We start from the raw sequence: 19,038 nt of genomic DNA, 5'->3' as shown, positions 1-19,038 counted from the left end.
CTAAGAGAAGGTTTGTATAAAATTATGATTTAACTTTTTTAACTTTAGTTAGTGTGTAATGTTGCTGTTTGAGCATAAACAACATCTGCAAAGTTACGACACTCAAAGTTCAATGCAAAGGGAGATATTTTCTTTTAAAGAATTTTCTGTTTAAGGCAGGGGTGTCAAACTCATTTTAGCAAAGTCCCTTTAAGACAAGTCATTTCACTCGGCGGCCATCTTTGAAACGCCTCTCGGGCATCCTGGGCATCATGCAATCTCTTTGAATGGGGAAACATCAAATTCTCCAAAACTGTTCACCAACCTTACAATTAAATTTCATATTTGAAATCACCAATGAAATCTAACAACAACCGACTCATAAATTTAGTTTCTAAACGCTCGAATCATGACAAAAAAAAAAGTATTTTTCAGGCTGGATCAAGCTAATGCGCATGCGCAGACCTAAATGCGTCTCTCTTCGGAGGCGCGAGTCTGACTGTTTCTGTTTCTAAACCGGTGATTCTAACGGCCGCTGAAGTGACGCGATGACTTTACCAGTCGGCGATTGGCTCTTATTTAGAAGGCGGGACTTATTCCGCCATATTGCGCATTACACTTTCTCCCATTCAAAACAATACGAGTGACACCTCTTGTGTTATGCTATAGTCTTTGATTTTAGGTTGAGGGCCGGATTGGAAAAAAATAACCATGTGCGGGCCGAATTAAAAAAAATAAATTAAAAAAAAAAACTTTAGTGCGCTGAAAGTTGCATTAATATTAACCATATAAACAACAAATTAATTTGCAAGAAAACTAGTACACTGCTCCTTAAAAATGCATTTGTTTTTACAGTGAAAAACTGTTAGATTTTTAAAATAATGCTTTTTTTTTTTTTTATTTTTTTATTATTAGTGATGCACCTATTTTGAGTTTTCTTGGCCAATTCCAATTTTTTTTGAAGCAAAATGGTCAATTCTGATACTGGTTGTGGATTTTTTTTTTTTTTTAAGCAAATTTATTTGTTGTTTATTTGTTCAAAAAATATGTGTATCTTTTTTATATTAGAGGCAAACACTGCATTTTTATAACAATACCAACAAAGATGTTATGCACATTATTGTATAATTTTAAGATTAACAGCAAAAACGGCATGGTCTGACTTTTTTTTTATGAAATTATGCTACATAAGACACCTGCACAAAACAAAATCAGTAGACGGACTGAATGAAGATGCAAATTCACTCTCTGACAGTAGGTGGCGCTTATGGAACAGTAGTGATATAGCGTTTCCATGGTTACAGCTATACACAAAGCAGTACTGCATTATGGAGCAAAGTCCCTTTAAGACAAGTCATTTCACTCGGCGGCCATCTTTGAAACGCCTCTCGGGCATCCTGGGCATCATGCCCTATCTGTTTGAATGGGGAAACATCAAATTCTCCAAAACTGTTCAACAACCTTACGATTAAATTTCATATTTGAAATCACCAATGAAATCTGACAACAGATGTCTTATAAATGTTTTATCCAAACGCTCGAATCATGACAAAAAACTGTATTTTTTAGGCTGGATCAAGCTAATGCGCATGCGCAGACCTAAATGCGCATCTCTTCTGCCATGTTTCAGAGGCTCGCGTCTGACTGTTTCTATAGAAACCAGTGCTTCTAACGGCTGCTGAAGTGACGCGATGACTTTACCAGTCGGCGATTGGCTCTTATTTAGAAGGCGGGACTTATTCCGCCATATTGCGCGTTACACTTTCTCCCATTCAAAACAATACGAGTGACACGTCTTGTGTTATGCTATAGTCTTTGTTATGGAGATAAAAGGAGAAGCCATCAAAACTTTTCTGAAGACAGTTCCCTTCAGAGATACATTCATATCAAATCCACTTTAATATTTATATTATTCTTCCTATTTTTCGCGAACAGTGAGCTTGTGCATGGTGCAGTATTTACTCTGCTGGCGCGTCTGTTCTCCTCTTTGTGTCCATATTCAGCGTGTCCCTGTATTAACATCCTTTTCACAGATATCGTAAATATTTCCACACAAATTAAATTTTGGGAAATTATTACAAAGCACTTTGTTTGCAAAGCCGGAATAAAGAATGACTAAAATAAACCTAAATATGTTTGGATGACCAGTTGACTATATCTACATAATAATTCAAATCATCCCACGGGCTGGATTGGACACCTTTGTGGGCCGTATGTTTGACACCCCTGGTTTAAGGACTACAACAAACAGCTGGTCGGGACTACAACAAGCTTCTTCCTGGGTTGGTGACATCACAAACCCCAAAATTTACATAAACCCTCCCCCCAGGAACACACAACAAAGGGGGTACGGCCATGTTGGGCTGCTTTAGAGAAGAGGAAGAGTTGTTGTAGTAGAGTGTTGTTACCATGCCGTCATTTTACGCCGGACTGCTTCACAAATGAGGGTCAATTCAACGCTGGATTTGCACAAAACATTAAGGCGACGGCACATGCTAGTCGATGAGTTGAATCAACTCCACAGCAACTACATAAATGTATCCACTAACCAGTTGCATTCTAAAAGTTCCTGAGTCTCTCAATCAGTGTCCGACTCCGGTTTGAACAATGAAAGGCTGAACATCGTCATTTTGGCTGCGTGAGATTCTCCAGTTTTGTTATTGTTGAGCAACCGAAGCGTGAGCTGTTAAAGCTCTGCCCTTTACTGGAAAGTGGCTGGGAGCAGCAGCTCATTTGCATTTAAAGGGACACACAGAAAAACGTCACAGACACATTCAGAGGACACCAGAGACTTATATGATGTCATGTAAAAGGGGCATTATAGGTCCCCTTTAATGTTTTTGAATCCAAATGTCTTCGATGTCAATTTACTTTTTAAGTTTTAATCCATTTCAGAGCAAATACATTCATGTGTGTGTATATATACAGTGCAAAATCTGACAGTTGAGATAAGGTGTTGTTCTCAAGAAAAATACACACACACATATATTTGTATGTGTGTGTGTGTGTGTGTGTGTGTGTGTGTGTGTGTGTGTGTTTTTACTGAGAACAACACTTTATCTCAACTGTCAGATTTTGCACTGTATGTTTGCACTAAATATTTGAACAATCACTTTAAATGACTTTTGTCACCTTCTTTTAACCTCTCAAACAGCCTTCTTTACACACATTATTTGCAGGTCTGCTGTTTGTGAAAGTGCACCAACCCCCAGAAGAAATTGGCACACAAAGAGGTACAATAGTAAGTCAACAGTGAGAGAGGAAGTAAACATCACGAGAGCAGGAAGTGGCACTGTATCATAGGTGAAAAGGGGAGGTGAGGGCAGCAGTTAGTTTAAGAAAAGAGAAACCCTGGTGATTCACAACACAATCAGATTGACCTTTCATCCCAAGAGCACCGTGAGGGGGGTCAACAGAGACCCGGGCCGATGGAGTCGGCAGATAAAAGCGGAGCCGGCATTGTCTAAACCTCACAGGCTAGTGGGCCTGGTGAGCAGCAGAAACTTACAAAACATCCAGCCCCACCCAGGAACTGAGGAAGGGGGACAAAGAACTGTCACATCACCCCCCCACCCCCCCACCCCCAAACCACAAGTCTACATACATACACGCTATCCCAAACATTTCCCTAAAGGTATTTGAATGTATTTGAATACAAAATTTTTTTTATACAAGACTACAAATGGTTTGTAACGTGCATTTGGCTAAATGAAAATACCTGCAAAGTTCAAGACTTTCGGATGTTCCAACCACAGGGCTATTTTCTGCTGCGCTTGCTTCTGACACACAAGATATCATCGGCACTGTGATAATAGCAGGAAGAACTGAGCTGTTATCTGTTTGCAAGCCGCTTGCCGGAGCCGGATGACCTGCATGTGTCTGTGTAAAGGTTGACTTTAACTAGAGTCTGCTATATGGTTTTGCATAAATGATGAAGCAGCTGATTCTAATAAAATGTTTTAAAAAGCACCATTTGTTGTTGACAAACTTGACAGATCATACAATAAAGTGTCTAATAATTTATCAGGCAATTCTCAAAATAAGTGTTCTTATTTATTCTGTCAGTCGTATATACATACTGAGTACATACAAGCGAAAATGATTCCATGATTTTGGATTAACTCATAAAACATATTCAGAGATATTCATTTACGCTTTAATAAATCCTGTCTCTTCCAATTTTTTTTTTTCACAAAATATTCTATTCTTTATATTTTTTGTATGCAGCAGCCATTATGCTTAGTTATGTGCTAACTATATATATATATATATATATATATATATATATATATATATATATATATATTTATATATATTATTATATATATATATATATATATATATATTTTTTTTTTTTTATTAAAAATCTAATTATTAAACTTAGTATTAATAGTATTATTAAACTATACATATGTCTCAGTTTATTTAATTATTTATTTATTTTATGTTTTATTAAGTTTTATTAATGTAATTTTTACATTTTTGTTAAAATGAACAAATAAAATGATTATTAATCTGTCTCTTCCATTTTTTCAAAAAATATTCTATTCTTTATATTTTTTTGTATGCAGCAGCCATTTTTTTTATTAAAAATCTAATTATTATTAAACTATACATGATCTGTCTCTATTTATTTATTTATTTTACAATTTTGTTAACATGTTTTATTATTGAATTTTTGTTAAAATAAATAAAATTATTCATCTATGTATTTGCCTCTTCTATTTAAAAAAAATATATATTTTCTTTATATTTTGTATGCAGCAGCCATTTTGTTTTTAGGTAATATTTTTATATTAGGGTTAATATATTACTATATTTATTATTATCAATTTCATTATTATGTTTTATATATATATAAATTGTGTATTTTTTTATTTTATTTTAGCAAATAAACAGTAACTGAAATGATAGTATATCTGCGAAGAGCATTCTTGTAATCTCAGTGATTCATATCAAGTTTTATTTATTTTTATTTATTTTGTTTTATTGTAAAACTACTGACAATTCAAAGAATCTGTGATTTATAAGATTTAACATTGTGGAAAGTGGAGGGAACATGACTCCCAAAGACAAAAGCTCATCCAGATGGACAGTAAAGCAGCCAAAGTGGATTACAATGATAATACAATTCAGCCTCCCCAGAAGGATCTCCACAAGCTACAGGATAATGGCCATTATCTCAGTGCTGTGTCTTGTTTTATATGTTAAGCGGGGTGAAACTGAACACACCTTTGGCCCATGTGACTTCTGTGCATGTGAATGATGAGAGAAAGCCTTGATGGACAATTAATGAGCAATTCACTGCCAAATGACACAGGAGACAGGATGTCTGACAGCATGTTAATCAGGTCCCCCTGACCTGGACTACCACATTCATTTAGACCAAAGTGAACACATACTTCATTAATATTATTGCTTTAACATATTGGATTCATTTATAGCTACACCACTGTCCCTGTAAACAAAAACTCACCTACTTCATGCAAATGGCTAACATTTAGCCTCTTGTTTTCAAGCTTCAGAATTTGTGAGCACCAGAGACCCAACCTGACCTTTTAAAATAGCCTACTAGCGCTGTATTTATCAGTATGCAATTCAAATGAACCTTAGCAATTATAAAATTGACATGTAAAAATATTTTCAAAGACATCTGGTTTAATGTGGGCGCAGGAATCCGGTGCAGCTGTTGAAGGATTTGTGAGTGATTTTTTCAAAGCTTGCACACATGGTACACACAAGATGACATTATAGGTTCAGTGTAGGAAATGACTGTAGGAGGTGAGGAGAAACTCGCAATTCGCATCTGGTGTTAAACTATTTTGATGGCCCTATTTATGTGTTTATTGGGGCGATTATTCGCGCTCATTGAATTCGGATTAAGCAATTGACACAGGCAATTAATCAAAACGTGCGCTTTTGTCTGATATAATCATACTTTCATATTAGTAACTGAATGGAAAAAAATAAAGCTAAAGCATGTTTATTTATGCAATGTTGTTCTATTTTAGCCATGTGTGTTAAAAGATTATCAGGAAATTTTAATTTGAAAGTGAACTAATTTACTCACCCCCATGTCATCCAAGATGTTCATGTCTTTCTTTCTTCAGTCGAAAAGAAATTAAGGTTTCTGATGAAAACATTCCAGGATTATTCTCCGGACTTCAATGGAGCCCAAATGGTTGACGGTCAAAATTAGTTTCAGTGCAGCTTCAAAGAGCTTTAAATGATCCCAGACGAGGAATAAGGGTCTTATCTAGCGAAATAATCGCTCACAGTTTTTAAATGTTTTAACCATAAATGCTTATCTTGAAGCTCTCTTCTTCTTCTCTATTAGAATTACAGCAGTGTAGATGCTTATAAGTGTATTACTGCCCTCCACGGGTTAAAGTTTGAACTAAATTGTCATATACAATATGCTAGTGCAAGTATATAACAATTAGTTCAAACTTTAACCTGTGGAGGGCAGTAATACACTTAGCAGTGTCTACACTGACGGAATTCTAATAGAGAAGAAGAAGAAAAGAGCATTTATGGTTAAAACATACAAAAATTTAATTTTTTTTTTTTAGAAAATGAGCGATGGTTTCGCTAGATAAGACCCTTATTCCTCGTCTGGTATCATTTAAAGCCATTTGAAGCTGCACTGAAACTAATTTTGACCTACAACCATTTGGGCTCCACTGAAGTCCACTATATGGAGAAAAATCCTGGAATGTTTTCCTCAAAAACCTTCATTTCTTTTCGACTGATGAAAGAAGGACATGAACATCTTGGATGACATGGGGGTGAGTAAATTATCAGGAAATTTTAATTTGAAAAGTGAACTAATCCTTTAATCATTTTGACGTAACTTTTATTCACAGTGAGCATTTGAAATTAAAAACGACTTATTTTAAGCACATATGAAATACGTTCACTTCGTTACGTACTAGACTACGTACTAGACTCCACAATCCGACCTGCAAACAGCAGCTGGACGACACTGAAATGCGGCTAAACGGAGTTCAAGTGTGTAACCTGAGCATTAGGTATATAGACCCCTCACCAAATACACTCGCACTCCTCCTTCCTTCCCGTGCAGTGCCTATTTACTGTTTGTTTGCACTCCGCTGATCCGGAGCGGAAATTCCTTTCCGTTTTTGTGAATGACAAACTTATTAACAATTCATCAACACAGTCTGTTCCATCCGGCCCCGTTTCCACGGCGACGATAGCTCGGCGCCTCCTGATTGGCTGGCTGACATAATGTATCCATTGAAACGCCTCGCGCTTGTATCCATTCACTAGCTCGCTGAGACAGAGAGCACATCTAGGACTAGAAGAGCGCAGCGTTGCATTCTCCGGGATAAATAACGAAGGGAAATAAAGCGTTTTGCTTTTCGCGACTCGTCTGCAAACGATATTCGCCTGGATATCTAGATCGATTCGTGCGAAAAATCGACGGCGAGAGAAGAGAGGTTATATAACAGGAAGACAACGTCAGTGACTGTGGCTCGCGCACTCACTGGCTAGTGTGAGTCATTGATAAATGCACACAGTTGCATGAATGGGGTTGAAGTAGAGCGAGTCTGCGCTTGACTCTCGAAGGAAAACCCGAGGATTTTTTAATCATCTCGACGGTGCAGAAAAGACTTTGACGTGAGAATCTCAATGCTCCAGGCCTGAGACGTCCACGGCCTCTTGCAGCGCGTCTTTTCCGCAGTTTAAGGTCTCACGGTACCGTACCTTATTTCACTAATGCTCGATAAGTTCAAACCCGTGCAGTTCGATTCGGTCATGGCTATAAGCAAGACGGTAGAGTGGCTGAAGGAGCAGCTGGAGACGCGCAGGGACTGTTTGCTCGTTATGGACTGCCGAGCGCAAGAGCTCTACGAATCGTCGCACGTCGAAACGGCCATTAACGTGGCCATCCCGAGCCTCATGCTCCGGCGACTCAAGAAGGGCAACCTGCCCATCAAGTCTCTGCTTTCCAACGGGGAAGACAGGGAAAGGTTCGCGCGGAGGTGCAAGACGGACACTATCGTGTTGTACGACGAATACAGCCGAGAGTGGAATGAAAACATCGACGGCGGATCCGTGTTGGGTTTACTGCTGAGGAGAATGAAGGACGAGGGCTACAAAGCTTTCTATCTTGAGGGTACGTTCATTTCCATAGCATTTTAGTATTTGTTTTATGTTACTAGTATTTATTTATTTATGAATTACTTACAAGTAATAAGCGAGTGTATTTCACATTTATTTATATGTAACTAGTATCTATTAATCTAGTCACTAGTACTTGTCTCATCCGTTGTTATCTATTCCATTGGTGCTCCAAGCAAATTTCATATTTTAACATTTATTTCTATAAAAATCTGTTGTTTATACTAACAAATAGTATGTATACTGAAATATGGCCTACTAGTGAATGTCACATTTCATATTCCACTAGTTGAAGTTGGCTACTTTATAGTTGAATTAAAAATAGTACTAGTTTGATTGAAAATATTACTAGTAACAATAGGAATACAGACTATAGGTACTGTTTTAAACTAGTGGGATGTAAATGTTCAAATAGTTACTAGTAAGCAAGTAAATAAAGAGTACTAGTGTCGAATGAATGGCTACTAGTGAAACAGAAAAAGATAATAGTCACTACTTGAGTTCTCATTGGTTTTAAGGAATACATGTTAAACGGTTTTTCTAATTTTGAACTTTACAGGTGGCTTCAGCAAATTTCAAACCGATTTTCCCACCATGTGCGAGACGAACCTCGATGGTTCCTCCAGCAGCAGTTCACCGACCTCCCAGGTCTTGGGTCTTGGAGGACTCCGGATCAGCTCTGACTCCTCAGACATTGAGTCAGACATTGACCGAGACCCAAGCAGCGCTACCGACTCGGACGGCAGCCCTCTGTCCAACCCCCAGCCCTCGTTCCCCGTGGAGATCCTGCCGCATCTGTATCTGGGCTGTGCAAAGGACTCCACGAACCTGGATATCCTGGAGGAGTTTGGCATCAAGTACATCTTGAACGTGACCCCTAATCTTCCCAACATGTTCGAGAATGCTGGGGAGTTTAAGTACAAGCAGATTCCCATCTCCGATCACTGGAGCCAGAATCTCTCTCAGTTTTTCCCAGAAGCCATCAGCTTTATTGGTAAGAAACACAATTATTGTCATTTTAATTTGCTTTTCATTCAGTCCCTGTTTTGATTGCCAAAGGGATGGCACCGTTTTTTATTGTTTGCATAGTAACGTATCCCGCGGTAGTGACACAAAGGCTTATGATGAAACAGGAGATGGAGGGGGGAGGCAGTAATTTGAGCTCAACAGGAAGGAAGCAAGCCGCATTGAAAGTAATCTAGGACAGAGCAATGTTTCGCCACACAATGAGGACCATTTACAGGGCAGTGTTGACATCCTGTTAGCCTTGACAGGGTGCTTCCATGACTTCTACATTTACACGCCCAAATGGTACCATTGTCAAGTAACCTGGCGAGCGGAAGGATCATTTGATTAACCTTAATAGCCCATTTCCATGTCACATTCCCTGAGAAAATGGGCGAGTTGTTTTCAGTCATGCACTAGAAATCCCGCTGAATGAGGCCCCTTTTGTCAATGCAGGGACCGTAATGAATTCTGACAGCCAGGCTTATGTACAATTGCATATTCATAAGTCAGTTGCACACAGATAACTAATCATCTGGTCTTTTCTTCTCCTCAGATGAGGCCCGCGGACAGAAGTGCGGCGTGCTCGTTCATTGCCTCGCCGGTATCAGCCGTTCAGTAACTGTGACGGTGGCGTACCTCATGCAGAAGCTCAACCTGTCCATGAACGACGCGTATGACATTGTCAAGATGAAGAAGTCCAACATCTCGCCCAACTTCAACTTCATGGGCCAGCTCTTGGACTTTGAGCGCACGTTGGGCCTCAAGAGCCCGTGCGACAACCGCGTGGTGGCTCCAACCCAACCTTTGTACTTCACCACGCCAACCAATCACAACGTTTTTCAGTTGGACCCTCTAGAGTCCACGTGAGAACCCGCCTTGACTCCAACTGAGCGAAACATAAGTTTCATTTTTGTCGAGGGATTCCTGACGTTATTGACGTTGGCTTGAGACGACAGCCGACCAGAGTAGCCACTGATGGGCCATGCGGTGTGCCCAGAGCTTCTACGCTGCTGTTTAACGGAGAGAGATCATGTGACTCTATATCTCCATGACTCTTTAAAGTAGTTTGTTTCATATATATATATATATATATATACGTATCCATACATATTCAAGCATGGAAAGACTGTCCAAATGGAAAGAACGTCCAATGTATTGGGGCTGGTGTGCCAAAGAGACTTGACTGGAACTGAACAATGACAAATACTCATTTGTTTTGTTTAGCACTTGCACCTTGACATTTTCTAGGTGTGTTCTTCTTGTCTTCAATGAAGACTTGCCTGTTTTTGGGATGAGACTTCCCTTCGGTAATGATGGCAGAGTGTACTGTACTCCAACTTATTTGCGTGGAGAAATTTTTGAAACATTTATACATGTGTATATTAAGATGTCGGTAAGCCTTGCCGTAGTTAGAATACACCTGTTTTTAAGAAACGGCTGTAGATTTTTCTTCTCCTTTTCGTCCTCTTTATGTAAAAAAAACTGAATATCGATCAATATTATCTTTATCGAAGAGTTAAATGCCAAAAATTTTAACAGGTTTTTGCAAGATCATCAATGTGTATATGTATAATATATTTACAGTTTTGCTTTACGGATCGATTCCGCCTTTCTCAGCCTTTTAACCACCATCACGAATCAAAGTCGTCATTCTCTTGCCTTAGTTCTGTACATAAGTGTTATTGTGCGGTAACTTTTCAGAGCAGTTCCCCATACACTTCTTTTCACCTTTTTTAGTGAACCTGGCCATACGAACTTGCACGTTCAGAGGGGTCATCCGAACTTGTACTTGTACGAGGCATTCCTCGAATGCTATGCGGTGGGGTTTCAAATGCATGCTCATTTAGGACCCATACGCCTTTATACTACTCGTTTTTTGTAACTTTTCTGGGGACAATGGAGGGTTGAAGCAAGTAATGCTGTTTTTTTTTTTTTGTGCGCAAGGATTTGAGGTCTGTGTTGACAAAGCTGGGAGAACATTTTGTGTCTCCTGTTCAGGGAAGTTCTGTGACATGCTTTTTTTTTTCTTTTTCTTTTTTGTGAGAAAAGTGATGGTTTTCAGGAGTGTTTTGTTGTCCCTCAAAGCGAAGGCCTGATTGGGGGGAGGGGCTGTTTTACAAAACCAATATCCCCCCAATGTTACGAATGTAAAGAAATAAGTTATTAATAAATTGCTATTTTGTCTATTCAAATGTATTTACGTCTCTCTGTTTTCTTTCCTCAAATTAAAAATATGAAATCAAACTAATTACAAAATTCTGATGCATTCAGAAAAAGTGCCTTTTTTTGGTTTTATCTAAAGCAGAATAATAGATATACTAGCACACAATTCATTAATCACTCACTAACATACATAACTTAGTATTTAAATGACAAAGCTAAGCATAGACTAGATTAACCTTTGTTGTACAATGAAAAACAAAATCCAATTTCCCCCCCAAAGATAAAGTGTTACTGAGTGTTAAGTGAGCAAAACAACTTTCCATGTGGACAGGCTGGTATTTCCAGGTATGGGTTGGTTAGAGCGAAATGTCCCCCCCTGCGGCACTTCCTGTCAGGAGATCAGGCTCCTGCTCTAAAAGCAAGTCCTGGCAAAACAAGCTGTATAACCTGACACCCTCTTGGCTTTTGCATACATCAGATAAAGGGATAATCCCTGTGTGGGAGTTAAGAAACAGGGTTAAAATGAGTAATTATTATTTTTTGATGGCAAAATAGTGTATTGTTATTATAATAATAATGATCTTTTTTACATATCTGCCAACATGAACATGAGTAGTATTAGAGAATGAATTTTCTCATATTAGACACTCCTGTAATTTTAATTCTGTTATCGCGTTTGAATGCCATTAATTTATTTTTCATTATTATAACTATTAAATCTTTGACTTTTTTATAGACTTTTATAGACAATTAAAATTAAATATATATTTATTAATTAAAATTATATTAAATATTTATTAAATATATATTATATATTTAATATAATTTTATTTAATATTTAATGAAATATAATGGCCTTGTAAATAGTCTACATTTATGTTTAAAAAAATAGATTACATTAATATTTTAATATACTGTGTTGTGTGTGCTAGTTTATATGATTTTCTAAATTTGTATTTATAAATCTTTTTCCCTCTTTCTCCACTGATGGGTTCATTTATTTTCTTTACAATTTTACATTTCTAACCAAAATATTTTTAATAAATCTTAATAATTTTAACCTTTTATTTTCAAGCTCTTCTAGAATCAGTTCTTCAGAATCTAAAATGCTGGTCAGTAAAACCCATCAAGAGCATTTTTTGTTTAATCGCGATTAATCGATTAATCACAATTATTTGTGATTAATCGATTTGGCAGCACCTAGTGACCAATGGTTTTGCCTTTGGAAGACCTTTTATTTTCAAGTTTTCAAGACAAATTTGTATGACATGGGTATTACACTGGTTTATGAACAAATTTACAAACTTTTATTTAGATGCATGCGATTAATTGTGATTAATCGATTTGACAGCATATATATATATATATATATATATATATATATATAGATATAGATATATATATATAATATATACACAGTAATACATAACATGTAATTGTTACAAATAATATGTTAATATTATTCAATTAACTGTTATAGCTTTTAGTGACCAAGACACAATGGTTTTAAGACAACATGTGTCCATTGTCCCAGTATTCCTGTTACAGTTCTGTAAGTCTTTTAAGCAGTGAAAATAAACCCAACAGATTGTGACTATACTTGGCCAGTGTGCTAATCCTGTGTGAAGGGTTTCAGTCCCTGTCGTCCTCTTGTTACAAACTGCACTGTGAAGGATTTGCCAACATGCCCAGCAATTTCCGGTACTCAAGTTCCAGCGACCCCAACACAACCCTCCTCACAAACCCCACCCGCCCCATACTCCAGTCAGGCAACATCCACCCACCACCTCTCTGCTCACTAGCTGCACTCTTCCATTTGTGCTGTTATGTGAGTTGCAGGAGTACAGGCCACCCCTGGCTAGATGACCTCGCCTGTTGTCGGTCACTTTTAACGGGCAGGTGCATAACCAGCCAGTCATTTGGTCCAAAACAGATGGTTTGATCCACCCTATTTCTCCACTGATGGGTTCATTAGTGCATGATTTTCTTTACAATTTTACATTTCTAATCAAAATATTTTTACAGCCTGATGCCATTGGAGAACGTTTTATTTTCAAGTTCTTCCGAATTTCAGTTCTTCAGAATCTAAAATGCTGGTCAGTAAAACCCATCAAGAGCAGTTTTCGTTTAATCGCGATTAATCACAATTAATCTTGATTAACCAATGTGACAGCACTAAGCTTTTAGTGACCAAGATGCAATGTTTTTTCCTTTGGAAAACCTTTTATTTTCAGTTCTTCAGAATCCAAAATGCTGGTCTGTAAAACCCATCAAGAGCATTTTTAGTTTAATCGTGATTAATCACAATTGATTGCGATTAATCGATTCAACAGCACTTTCGACAGCACAAGATTTTAGTGATGCTGGTCTTTAAAACCCATCAAGATATTTTTTTTGTTTAAACCCGATTAATCGATTAATCGCAATTAATCGCGGTTAATAGATTTGACAGCACTAAACTTTTAGTGACCAAGACGCAATAGCCTTTGGAAAACCTTTTATTTTCAAGTTCTTCCAGAATCATTTCTTCAGAATCTAAAATGCTGGTCTGAAAAACTCATCAAGAGCATTTTTAGTTTAATCGTGATTAATCACAATTGATCGCGATTAATCGATTCAACAGCACTTTCGACAGCACAAGATTTTAGTGATGCTGGTCTTTAAAACCCATCAAGATATTTTTTTTTGTTTAAACCAGATTAATCGATTAATCGCAATTAATCGCGATTAATAGATTTGACAGCACTAAACTTTTAGTGACCAAGACGCAATAGCCTTTGGAAAACCTTTTATTTTCAAGTTTTTCCAGAATCATTTCTTCAGAATCCAAAATGCTGGTCTGTAAAACTCATCAAGAGCATTTTTAGTTTAATCGTGATTAATCACAATTGATCGCGATTAATCGATTCAACAGCACTTTCGACAGCACAAGATTATAGTGATGCTGGTCTTTAAAACCCATCAAGATTTTTTTTTTTTTTACCCGATTAATCGCAATTAATCGCGATTAATAGATTTGACAGCGCTAAACTTTTAGTGACCAAGACGCAATAGCCTTTGGAAAACCTTTTATTTTCAAGTTCTTCCAGAATCATTTCTTCAGAATCCAAAATGCTGGTCTGAAAAACCTATCAAGAACATTTTCAGTCCAAAAAAAGCATCTCAAGAACCTGATACAACTAAAATGACTGAATAACAGAGCAAATCAAGCAATGGACTCGCATACAAATTAAGAGCTGACAAATCTGTCCTTTTCCTGTCAACATGGAGGAGGTGTACTGACTTAAAAGAAATATGGTAGTATATCTATTATCTCATATTTCTGTTCTTCCATAACAAGCAGCTTATCAAGACTAAACATCCTGGAGGTTATACACAGGGCAAAACAGAGTTTGAGTGCTGTGAGTAAACACCATAGTGGGCACAGTGGATACGCTGTTATCACACTTAACTGCTACGGGCTCTTCTCCAAACCACCCACATGGAGAGTGAGAACTTCCGCCAACGTGGGGAGAGAACTCACCCCTGGCAAAGTGATCTCTTTACCTCCTGCTCTCCATCTCACACTCACTTTGAATACAAAGAAGAGGCTTCTGAAGAAGCCAGAACTGCTTAGAAGACATCAGTAATTTTGAGATTTTTCATCAGAAACTGATAAAGAGCCATGCATACCGTCCATGGGCTGGGAATCTAGAAGAGTTCCTTTTTCACAGCATATGGAGTCAAATGATTACATATTTATATACAGGTATGTATGTAGAGAGAGAGATAGTCAAAGACACAAAGAGGTTTCAGGACATTGCAGTGTGCGTAGGTGGGACATTTCATTAAAAATTACAAACTTAATTATCCTCAGACCCAGTGGTCGAGATCTCCACCTACACAAGCTCTGGAATGTTGTATTGGAATGTCTTCCAAGAATGGACACACAGAAGTGCTTTGTTTGGAATTAAAGCTTTTGTTTTTCACTGGCTTCTGGACTTTAGCAGTGGAAAACAAGAGCTCTGTCGCTCAGTGCTTCATCGCAGCCCACGCTTGTCTCGCCATAACAAAAAAACTCCATGAGATTCCTTCCGTTCCTGCTTGCAGAAATGAGATGTGCTGTTGATTTAGAGCATGACGGACTTTGCTGCCATATTCTTCAATCCACCAGAACCAAAAGTGTGTGTCGGTGTTATTAGCGATCAGCTGTTCAACACATTTGAATTCATAACATGAAGGCTCTTGTTGTTCATGTGTTTAACACTAAAACAAAAAATTGGGGCCGCTCATATTGAGGGACACGTGTTTGTTTTAGCCATTATCCACCGAGGAACATGATTTGCTAAGTCAAGTCACTTTATACAATACAGATTGTTAAACTGTTGTTGTTAGCCAGAAGTAGGTGGTATTAGGGGGGGCGGGACAATCTCATTCTAGAAAGCATCTGATTGGGTAAAATCTATGTAGTGCAGGATGAGTCATCAATGTTTTTAGTTTGTTTTTCCAGAAGAGAATGAGAACATTTTAAATGTGTGTATTTGATAAAACGTTCTATTAATGCTTAGGCTTGTGCAAATGTTTGGCCTCACAGATAACAGATACAGACTAAAGGGGGTTCTTGCAAGTTACGGTGTGGTGAGAAATCAAGCCCCCCCCAGGAATCGGGTCTTCTTTAAGACCCCGAGTGATCCCATTGGTTCAACGCACTTTTAATGGGTTATAATTAATCAAGACATCACGATAACAACATTTGATCAGGCATTACCGCCTGGGTCCTAAAGGAGACCCAAATCCTGGGGGGGACTCCATTTCTCATGACAACGGAAATGTTCTGGATTTTTTCCTTTGCGTTATCTTCCACCAGGTGAAAACCGTAAGTCTAATCACTTAGAAACATAAACAATAAGACAAACTGAAGTTTAAGCATGAGCAACAGATGTATTAGCGAAAACCGCTAATGGCATCTTACATGCTGCACATCACAAGCTACAACAACAGGCGCAAATGAAATAAAAAACCTTGAATTTCTCTATCAGCTATGAATAGATTCGCTCTGTGAATGTCAGCCCAGAGCTTACAGCTCCCGGTTTGTGTTGCTTCCATCCATTTCAAGGCCCTTCGTGGCTTCATTTCTATGAAGGCCGTGTTACAGCAGAGATGTGGCGGCAGCAGTTCACAAAAGGAGCACTCCAACCGATATGAATCATCCGCCGCTGTCTCTGTGTGAGCCCACGCAGCTTGATGGAAAAGGAGTAAAAATAGTCATTATCATTTAAAAGAGCTTTTAAAAATAACATGCGTGAGGGGGAGAGAGCGACAGAGACAAAAAGGAAGAGAAAAAGTAAAAACTTTGTGCCTCAACAACCCACACTACCTCCAGCAAACCAGGTTAGACCCAAATATTAGTCACCGTTGTTGTACAGACACACTAGAGGCCTGTTCCATAAAGATAATTGGGGATTACAGTCCAAAACCTGATTTGAATTAACCTAACAATTCAGTGGTTCCATAAAAGACCAAGTTCATGCAATCCCACTAATTTGACCCAGGTTCAATGAGCGAAGATCAATTTATGTGCACTCTATTCGTAAGCAGCCCTAAAGTTCTCCATTGATGATTCGAATAGCACACAACCCTTACTGCACGCACCGCAAAAGACTTTTAAATATGGTGGTTGAAATAAAATGCTGCGTTGAGTCAACCAATCAAAATGCTGCATGAACTTAACCAATCAGCATGTTCAGCGCCCAAGTCTTACGCCCAAAAGTTCCTGAACCTCATGAGCAGGGACTTTCTGAGAGGGAAATTTTTACCCGGAACTTGAAACACACCAAGCACCACCCCAAAGTCCCTAGTTTCCGGGGAAAGTTCCTGAGGTGGAAACGTAGCTTATCTTAAATTTGTTTTATGGAACCCAATCAACTGACAATAAGTCAGAATAACTGAAAAAAGCCTGGCTTATTTGGTAAACTTGTTTTATGGAACAGGCCTCAGGAGAGTTTCCCAGCATAAGTTGCCAGAGTGACTGAGCTCAAGCTATGCTAAATTTGCTTTATGGAACCAAATCAGCGGACAATGAGTCAGACGAACTGAAAAAAAATTTGTTTAAAGGATTAGTCCACTTTTGAATACACTTTTCCTGATAAATTTACTCACCCCCATGTCATCCAAGATCGTCAGTCGAAAAGAAATGAAGGTTTTTGAGGAAAACATTCCAGGATTTTTCTCCTTACAATGGATTTCAATGGCTACCAACAGGTTGAAGGTCAAAATTACAGTTTCAGTGCAGCTTCAAGGGCTTTAAACGATACCAGATGAGTAATAAGGGTCTTATCTAGCGAATCGATCAGTCATTTTCGAAAATTTCATTCAAGTTACGGAAAAAAACAAAACTGGCGCCGCGTTCGTTCCGTAAGTAGAATAGGGAAGGCGTAGAACATTCAGTAAGTGTTATGAAGAATGCGGAAGCGGAAAGTACGTTCAAGGCGATATTTTGTTTATAAAGCATAAACGGTTGTATTTTTTTCGAAAATGACCGATTGATTCGCTAGATAAGACCCTTATTCCTCATCTGGTATCGTTGAAAGCCCTTGAAGCTGCACTGAAACTGTAATTTTGACCTTCAACCTGTTGGTAGCCATTGAAATCCACTGTAAGGAGAAAAATCCTGGAATGTTTTCCTCAAAAACCTTCATTTCTTTTCGACTGACGAAAGAAAGACATGAACATCTTGGATGACATGGGAGTGAGTAAATTTATCAGGAAAAGTGTATTTAAAAGTGGACTAATCCTTTAACTTGTTATGGAATAGGCCTCAGGTTAGTTTCCCAGCATAAGTTGCCAAAGTGACTGAGCTTGAGTTATTTATGGAATCAAATCAAAAGACAGTGAGTCAGACTAGGCTTATATGGTAAACTTTTTTTTTATGGAACAGGCCTCAGGATCAGAAATGAACCAGGGTTCAGTGCCAAAATTCCACTAAATATGATATATAATAAATATATGTATTAGCTCTTTTATACCACAATATGAATACCTTATGCATTTTTTTCATGTATAATGTACTGTATGTATTATGTTCAGTGTGTGTTATATATTATATATATTAAAATATTAAATATATAGTGCTTTTAAAGTATGTTTTACTAAAACAACTTCTGTTGCACTGCATATATTATATTATATTATAATAATTTATAAAACTAACATTTTTTAAGTTATAAAAAGTTTAAAAATACAGAATGATTAAAAACATAAAACTATATACAAACAGTTTATAATCATTTTAATAATTACTTTTTTTTAAAGTAACAGCTATTATTTTATTTCAGTTAATTCCGTTGAAGTATTTGACTAAAATAGCTGACAAAATGTGTGTAATATGGTTAGATAACAAATATGCCCTCATAAAATCAAAACCAGGTGTGAATATTGCCCTTAAAATAAAAGTTCATTATGACACGGATACACATCTACAGATTGTGATGCAGATTTATATTCTCGTTGCGTCTTTGTATTTCTTATTCTTTTTCCAGTGCTGTGACACGGCTCTAGTCGTTTCAGCTCGCCCACTCAGCACACAACTCCAGCCAGACACAGGAAGTGAGTTAAGACTCACTCAGATCACAGGAGCTCAGACCTGCCTTGTGAGTGGCTGCACTCCAGGAAATGATTAATATGTCTCATGGTTCAGAAACAAGAACAGTGGAGTGAGGGAGAGAACTGTAAAGAAGAAGAAGAAGAAGAAGTGGGAGAGTGTGA

The 19,038-nt window shown here is 37.8% G+C and overlaps 1 protein-coding gene and 1 long non-coding RNA gene across 4 annotated transcripts in view; one reads left to right on the top strand and one right to left on the bottom strand.

Annotated features, from left to right (window-relative positions):
• The first annotated feature begins 7,040 nt into the window (after positions 1-7,040).
• dusp6 (dual specificity phosphatase 6) lies at positions 7,041-11,328 on the top strand. The gene is made up of 3 exons (XM_048158584.1): positions 7,041-8,119; positions 8,684-9,118; positions 9,686-11,328. Exons 1-3 carry the CDS (start codon positions 7,720-7,722, stop codon positions 9,997-9,999), a joined length of 1,149 nt encoding a protein of 382 aa, XP_048014541.1. The 5' UTR covers positions 7,041-7,719; the 3' UTR covers positions 10,000-11,328.
• A 1,369-nt stretch (positions 11,329-12,697) lies between these two features.
• Positions 12,698-19,038, bottom strand: part of LOC125247663 — a 35,874-nt gene continuing 29,533 nt past the window's right edge. For 2 of the 3 annotated variants that reach the window (XR_007180135.1, XR_007180134.1), the window contains exon 7: positions 18,012-18,999. This is a non-coding gene — a long non-coding RNA (uncharacterized LOC125247663). Of the gene's footprint in view, positions 16,515-18,011; positions 19,000-19,038 lie in introns of those variants that run through there. The other variant, XR_007180136.1, reaches the window with a different exon arrangement.

The sequence above is a fragment of the Megalobrama amblycephala genome, linkage group LG15 (assembly GCF_018812025.1).
Source record: "Megalobrama amblycephala isolate DHTTF-2021 linkage group LG15, ASM1881202v1, whole genome shotgun sequence".
Classification (NCBI taxonomy): domain Eukaryota; kingdom Metazoa; phylum Chordata; class Actinopteri; order Cypriniformes; family Xenocyprididae; genus Megalobrama; species Megalobrama amblycephala.
The sequence above is the reverse complement of the archived record's forward strand: the minus strand, read 5'-3'. Positions and strand labels throughout refer to the sequence as shown.

Bases quoted from the DNA above. Each gene is read 5' to 3' on its own strand.
- dusp6 (XM_048158584.1), top strand. From the start codon at position 7,720: ATGCTCGATAAGTTCAAACCCGTGCAGTTCGATTCGGTCATGGCTATA. The intron at 8,120-8,683 runs GTACGTTCATTT...TGAACTTTACAG, and splicing joins CAAAGCTTTCTATCTTGAGG to GTGGCTTCAGCAAATTTCAA. The intron at 9,119-9,685 runs GTAAGAAACACA...TCTTCTCCTCAG, and splicing joins AGAAGCCATCAGCTTTATTG to ATGAGGCCCGCGGACAGAAG.